Source organism: Clupea harengus, chromosome 24, assembly GCF_900700415.2.
Source record: "Clupea harengus chromosome 24, Ch_v2.0.2, whole genome shotgun sequence".
Lineage (NCBI taxonomy): Eukaryota > Metazoa > Chordata > Actinopteri > Clupeiformes > Clupeidae > Clupea > Clupea harengus.
In genome coordinates this window covers 4,717,850-4,725,527 of record NC_045175.1, presented here as the reverse complement: position 1 = coordinate 4,725,527, position 7,678 = coordinate 4,717,850, and the positions used below count along the sequence as shown (strand labels likewise).

Genomic DNA, 7,678 nt, shown 5'->3' with positions numbered 1-7,678 from the left:
ATTACCAGCACACTCAAACGGCCGTCCCCGGTCCTGAATTATACACTCTAGCCCCTATTAGCACCACTGAACACCACTCTGGGGGGGTCTGGAGCGGGGAGGCACAGGCTACATACATCCGGCCTGGCAGAGGAGGAGAGGAGGAGAGGGCTGGGTTTGGGATCCAGAGAAGGAGGGATGAATAGATGGATGGATGGATGGATGGATGGATGGATGGAGCAGGGTTTAGGAAGGAATCACCATACCTTATTTTATTTCTTTATTCATTTATTGTGTGCATGTCTTAATAGAACTCTGTTTTGTTTTTGGTTAGCCGTGCTGGAAAAAACAGCATGAACTGCGATGGGAAGGGAAGAGATGGGGCAGGATAAATGAGGGGGGAGGGGGGGGGGTGGAATAGAGTGAGAGCGAGAGAGAGAGAGAGAGAGAGAGATGAGAGAGAGAGAGAGAGAGAGGGGTGGAGGTGAGAATGGAGCACACAGAGAGAGAGAGAGAGAGAGAGAGAGAGAGAGAGAGAGAGAGAAAGAGAGAGGGAGAGATAGAGAGATTGAAAGAGGGGGATACAAAGAGAGACAGAGGGGGACATAGAATGGAGAGGGGGGGGGGTTGACAGAGAGAGAGAAAAAGACAGGAAAGGGTAAGGGAGGGTAAGAGGGAGGGTAAGAGGGAGAGGTTGTGTGTGTGTGTGTGTGTGTGTGTAGCGTTGGCCGGTGCTAGGTGGTGACTCTGTTGGTGGTCTTGAGGCTGAAGCCTCCCCCGGCGAAGCGCGGCCCGTCCACCCGTTGCGGCTGGATAACAGGCGGCCCCACCTGCGCCAGGTCTCGGTCCTTCTGCCTGTGTGCAGCACAGAGACAGTAGTCAGACATGCTGACCCAAACACCAATCACACACACACTCACACACACACACACTGTGTGCGAGTACACATACACATACACAGTCACAGTAACAAACAAATGTATACAATCACACACACTCACACACACACACTGTGGGGATACACATACACAGTCACAGTAACAAACAAATGTATACAATCACACACACAGACATACTGTGGGTATACACAGACCCACACACACACGCACAAATACACAGCAACCAACACAAAGAGCGGTAGTCATAGCACATACACACAAACAATAGGTTTCAGCAGCACACAAATGCAAGTGTGTGCGCATCCAAGCAGAGGCAGATTCACTATTTTACACATGAAAGAGTACACACAAAACACTCTAAATACACAACATTTAACTACTGCAGAACAGAAATACCAACACACACACACACACGCACAAATTGAATATACACAAACATGAGCATTGCAAACAACTCATTTAGCAACATTCAGCCTTGCCTAAATAACACCATGAATCATGGGGAAGAGAACACACAGACACACACACACACACACTGTGTGCACACACATTCAGACACACATACACACACAGTGTGCACACACATTCAGACACACACACACACACACAAACCCACCCCACAACAGGTAAACATTTCCCTCCAGAAGATAAAATGGATCATCATGGGAAATGAAGTAAACATAGCATAAACACACACACACACACACACACACACACACACACACACACACACACACACACACACACACACACACACACACACACACACACACACACACACACACACATCCTGTCATTCCCCAAAAGAGAACAGCTGGTGCCACCCTGCACTCTTTCATCTGTGCTGGGACAGGCAGGGACACCTCCTGACTGTTACTGAAAAGCCTCTTCCTCTCCTTCTCTCCTTCTCTCCTTCTCCCTCTTTCCCTTCCTACCTTTTTTTCTCCCTCCACGGCACCCTTTCTCCACTTCTCTCTCTCTATCTCATCTGTCTTCCTTTCTCTCCTTCCCTCTCTCTATCTCTCTCTCTTCCTCTTTTCCTTCTCCCTGTTTTTCTCCTTCTCTCCCTCACACCTTCTTTCCATCCCTCCCTCTCTCGCCCTTCCACCTCCTCTTTCTATCACCCTTTCCCCCCGTATCAAAAACTGTGCAATTAAAATCCACTGGCCGTGTAATGTGATTTGGAGAGGGAGAATGATGAAGACGTTTGACAACTGAGGAGTAACAACAGCTCATTGTGTTACTCACACACACACACACACACACACACACACACACACACACACTCACACACCCCTGCATTCCCTCCTGACAAACAGCAACGAGAATCAACAGCAAAGCAAACACAGCTAAATTAATATACTCTCTGTACTACTACTGTCTGTGTGTGTGTGTGTGTGTGTGTGTGTATGTGTCTGTGTGAGTGTGTGTGTGTGTGTGTGTGTGTGCGAGAGTGTGTGTGGTGGCAGAGGTTTCACGGACAACGCTGACTGTTGGATCTCTGTCCAGCCATCTGCGCGAGTGGCTTTTGATGGCTCCAGCCACCGTGACACCAAGAATCAGCGTCAGCGCGAGCTAATGCCTGTCGACAAGCACGACTGACGTCCATAATTACATTCACAAACAAACAAACAAACAAACAAACAAAGACAACAGAGACATAGACGCACGAGCAGATGAAAAACAAAAGGCCGTGCTACATCACAAATATACACGGCTGAAGCCCGGTGGGGGTCTGATGGGGATGGTAGGTCTGAGGTGCTGGTAGAGCGAATACGACACCCCTTCCCTTCAGCCATCAGTCATGAACCGCTTCCTCATTCACTTACTACTGGGTAGCGGGGAGGAGGGAGAGAGAGAATAAGGGAGAGAGAGAGAATAAGTGAAGGAGAGAAAGGCATAGTCCAAGTGTGTGTAATGCGGTAAGTAATTCCACTATAAATGCACTGGAATGAATGGACGTACACATACCAGCGAGACTGGCAGGAAGAGGGCTGAGGGCACTCGATATATTTGAACCGAAAACGAGCAGTCGGCATGAGAACGTTTACGTGACGAGGAGATGAGCAGCGGCCCTTCGCTTTGAGCGCGGAGTCGACGTCGTGCCAGCGGACACCGCGACCCATTTTCTCACCCGGTCCTCTGGAAACGTGCCGAACACACGTGCGATGTATGTCGTGTGTGAACGGCACTTTTTCTTAGTCGGAAGGGCGGGAGGAGAATGTCACCCAGTGGTGCTCCAAGATGCTCGCTTTACAGTTTTCAATAAGTCGATTTGTTTGCTTGTTTTGTTTGGTCAGCTCGCAAAACAATGAACAGAAAAAGAAAAGAATCACCCGTATGCAGTACAAAGCCTGGGAGAATATCCTACCCATAGCAAACTAGCTTATCTAATCCAAAACAAAAACAACAATAACGAACGAGGAGAGAACAGTGTTGTACTCTAATTAATGTTGTGATTGTTCTAATTATTACTATGCATCTGCAGTGTGATTATCAGGCATGCTTTCACTTTGATTCACGGTTGCAGTCTGCGGTCTCTCTAAAAAAATATATATATAAATAAATAATTAAATAAGTAAATAAATAAACAGCTATTGCTTTCTGATTGCATCAGGTCACGAAACCTCCATTTGCCGTGAAAATTAATTAATCGAATAGAGTGTTTTTGTTATTCTGGCAAAAAAGAAAACAACAACAAAACAGCTAGAAGGGCACTCGGAGAACGCAGACCTCCGCCAAGGCCAAATGCCCTGTCGCAATGTTAACAAAAGTGAAAAATAATGAATGGATCTGCCCTGTGATTCGGATTGGCTCATACTAGACCCCTCCACCTTCTTCTTCTTTCTGTAATCCTGCTGACAAGCAAATAGACCAACAAACGGCTCTGAAAACATAACCTCCTTTGGCCGAGGCAACAATAACTAGTTCACACCTGCACACACACACGGACACACACACACACACGGACACAGACACTCACACACACACAGACACTCACACAAACAAAGGTTTACTTTCCTCCATACTGTAACCTCCATAACATGTTCATTTAAAATAATTAATTGAAGAAAGTTACTGCGTACAAATTTTAATCACACTCTGTGATGCCCCTTGACCCCATTTGAAAAATATCTGCGTCGGGCTGGATGATTTGAATAGTGGCCTGTCCGCGTTGTGATAACAGCTTGAATTTCTCCCACAGTATGCTTTTAATGTGGACCAAGCATCAATGTTTTGGCCTGTATTGGGATGTTTGGTCTACAGCCTCATCTTGGAATTATTTGTTTACATCATAAAGACATGCATCGTATGAATATGAATGAATGTTGGTGGTGGTCGGAGGGGCCGTAGGCGCTGATTGGTAGCCACGCTTCTGTCAGTCTGCCCCAGGGCAGCTGTGGCTACAGATGTAGCTTACCACCACCGGTATGACTGTGTCTGAATGACTACTGGACTCTGTAAAGCGACTTTGAGTCCTTAGAGAAGCGCTATAGAAGATAAATGAAATAAATAAAATAAATACATCACCTCGCTTTTGAGTTCAAGTTGGATAACTCCTAACTTCAGAAACGCTCGCGCAAAAACCTCTGAAAGTCCCTGAAGGTCATTTGTAGAATATTTCTAACCATAACTGTAAGAACAAACTGTTATTCAACTACACCATTTATATTTATATATCATATCGAGGCAAAGCAAAGTTATAAGGCGCAGGTTTTTGGTGACATAAGTTCACAAGCTGTCAAGATTTGATCAGTGCACTCCGAGTATTAATTTAGCCGATGCTTTTGTCCAAAAATTCCCCAAGACCTGACCCCATGACCTTGGCTTTGGCTTAAATAGTGACCCATCCACCTGTTTAGCAGCAAGAGCACATTTAGTATGATTTCACAAGGCAGTCCCTCACATTAGACCCTCTGCAATTCCCCCACTTTTTTTTTTTTACAGCGACCGATAAAATACAGTGATTGTAAAAGTGTCATCGTAATTGCGGTCCCCTTAATCAGCCGTAATAATAGTTTGGGTTCCCGGGGGAGAGTGAGACGGAAATGGCTGTGTAATCTTTTACCTCGGGGAGGATGGATTCATAGCTCGGCAAACGCCGATGATGGGGAAATATGAGCGACGCGTAACGGCGTGTCAGCCCAGTACATTTAGAAACAGCTAGTAAACGACTCCGCAATGTCACTGTGACTGGCAACATAGTTATACTCCCACTGAAGCAGGTGCGAGCCTCTCACTCCGACTCTAGTCTGTGGTGTTAATACCAGGGAAATTACTGCAGAGGGACCAATTCTGATTGTGTGGACTGCAAACACTCACACACACACACACACACACACACACACACATGAACATTCTACTGCCCCACACATATACTTACGTCAGCCAGTGTGGCCACATGAGGTGGGCGTGTATGTGTGAGTGTTTGCAGTCAATCAGAATTGCTGCTGACCATCAGACAGGGGCGTAACTATAGGAGGTGCAGCAGGTGCGGTTGCACCAGGGCTCGTGGGGCGCGGGGGCGCGTAGCCGGGCGCAGATGTATATATGTCTATGGACGGGCCCCCCAGAATTGCGTCTGACAGAAGTCTAAGACTCATATTTTCATCTCCCAGATACGCTTGTGTTCAAAGATGAACTGGTATTATATTAATGACAGTGTCTAATGCTATCCCCTTGAAATGGCAAACTTTTCTCCGTTATGGTTTTTATTATTTTCGGGGAAAAATAGTAGCAATCTAACAGGGACATAGCAATAACGTTTCCTGCACAACTCCTATCATTCAAGCTGCCGTGCCCCTATTGAACAGGTTGATATAATTTCAGAGTCAGGTCGTTTCATTGTGTATGTGTTTTTCAGATGTGGGTAAAGCTGCTGTGTTTGCCGTCATACCAAATCATGCCTTTCATCAGTGTTTTAAGAACATTTCAGCACTTTGACCGTCTGTTTACGTTACCCGAGTCAAAGCACTATCCATGTTTCTGATCGCGTTCTCTTTGACCTGTCTACTTTCCCAATACAATAGCCGAAGTAACGACCGTAAAATCGACCGTAAAATCCAACACATTGTTGTTAAAATATATATATACGCCTAATGGTGTGTGTGCGCGCCTCATGACTAGCAACTAGCGTGCACTAGGGCCCGTCATAATAGCGTGCACTGGGGCCCCGTCCTAACTACCTTACGCCACTGCCATCAGATTATGACTTCTACCTAATGGGCTAAGGTCTTGGCCCATTTCATGATCCCAGAAAAGTAGACTTGAGAAACTTTCTGTAAATCAAAAACCCAAAAGACATGGATCCTAGAGAGTCCCTCAGCCATTTTTTCAGCGGAGAGAGCGTGGGAATGCAGATCCTGGCTGACGGCTGGAGTTACTCAGAGCTCTGAGGGGACTGACATGGTGGAGAGAGAGAGGGGGCGAGAGAAACGCCGAAATGGAAGATAGGGGAGAGAGGGAGGTGGATGGTGGGAGAGATAGAGGGAGACAGGGGGGGGGGGGGGGGGGGGGATGAGATGCAGAGAGAGAGAGAGATGCAGAGAAAGTGACAGAGAGGAAGATATAGAGGAAAGAGGAGAGACAGAGCGAAAGTGGGAAGATTGATGTAGGGGGAGAGAGAGAGAGGGGTGGGGTGGGGGGTGGTGGACTGAAGAGACAGCCTGCTTTAATCGCACATCCGGAGGTACAGCCAGAGGGCCTGGAGGAGTGGAGCTGCGCTGCGCTGCTCTGCTGGAGAACACGATATTGACACGGGGAGATGGCATAGAGACGACTCGCTGAAGGCCACACTGGCGGAGGGAGGGAGGGGAAGAGGAGATGTGTGGCGTTTGGGGCTGCCTGCTGATCTCTTGGCTGGGGGAAGAGGGTGGGCTGTCAGTAATCACATGTGTGTGGGTGACAGACGTGCGGAAACTAGCAGGAGCGCACACACACACACACACACACACACACACACACACACATACACACACACACACACACACACACACATACACACACACATACTACACACACATGCCCACACACGCAGTCTACCAGGGGAACACACACATACACACATACACACTCACTCGGTCTTAGCACACGCGTACATGGGCACAGATAACTAAATTAAAAACATTCCCACACTCACTTAGGTCATGCACAGCAGCACTCGCCTCAATGAATCATTCCCAACACACAAATAAAACACAAACTCACGGTACCACACGCATACACAGAGAAAAAACATACATAACTAATCAACGACAAACCTCTCTCTCTCTCTCACACACACACACAGACACACACACACACACACACACACACACACACACACACACACACACACACACACTGATTCGCATAAGAGCTGCAGAGGGATGCTGCCAAATGCCTTGACTGGAGGCCATTTGAACCAGCAGCTCCCTCCAATCCCCCCTCCCCTCTCCCCCCCCCCTCTCTCTCCTCTCTCACTCTCTCTCTCTCTCCCTCCAATCCCCCCTCCCCTCCCCTCTCTCTCCCTCTCTCTCCCTCTCTCACTCTCTCTCTCTCTCCCTCCAATCCCCCCTCCCCTCTCAGCTTCCATTTGACAGAGAGCCGGCTGTCGCTGGCAGCCCCTCACCTGCGCTATAAGAGCTGTCACCTCGCTCTCCACAGCTGTGGCTAAAAGCCCAGCAATGCAGGGGCCCACACCCCACCCCACCCCGCCCCACCCCGCCCCACCCCACCCCACCCCACCCCACCCCACCCCACCACCCCACCCCACCCCACCCCACCCCACCCGCTCAACTGCCCCGAGCCCCCCAACCACT

At 48.3% G+C, this 7,678-nt stretch overlaps 1 protein-coding gene across 1 annotated transcript in view; it reads right to left on the bottom strand.

Moving 5' to 3' along the window:
* Positions 1–637: 637 nt before the first annotated feature.
* Positions 638–7,678, bottom strand: part of cfap58 (cilia and flagella associated protein 58) — a 117,793-nt gene continuing 110,752 nt past the window's right edge. The window contains exon 18 of the mRNA XM_031562556.2: positions 638–834. Coding sequence (XP_031418416.1) covers positions 714–834 — 121 coding nt within the window. The 3' untranslated portion in view covers positions 638–713. The remainder of the gene's footprint in view (positions 835–7,678) is intronic.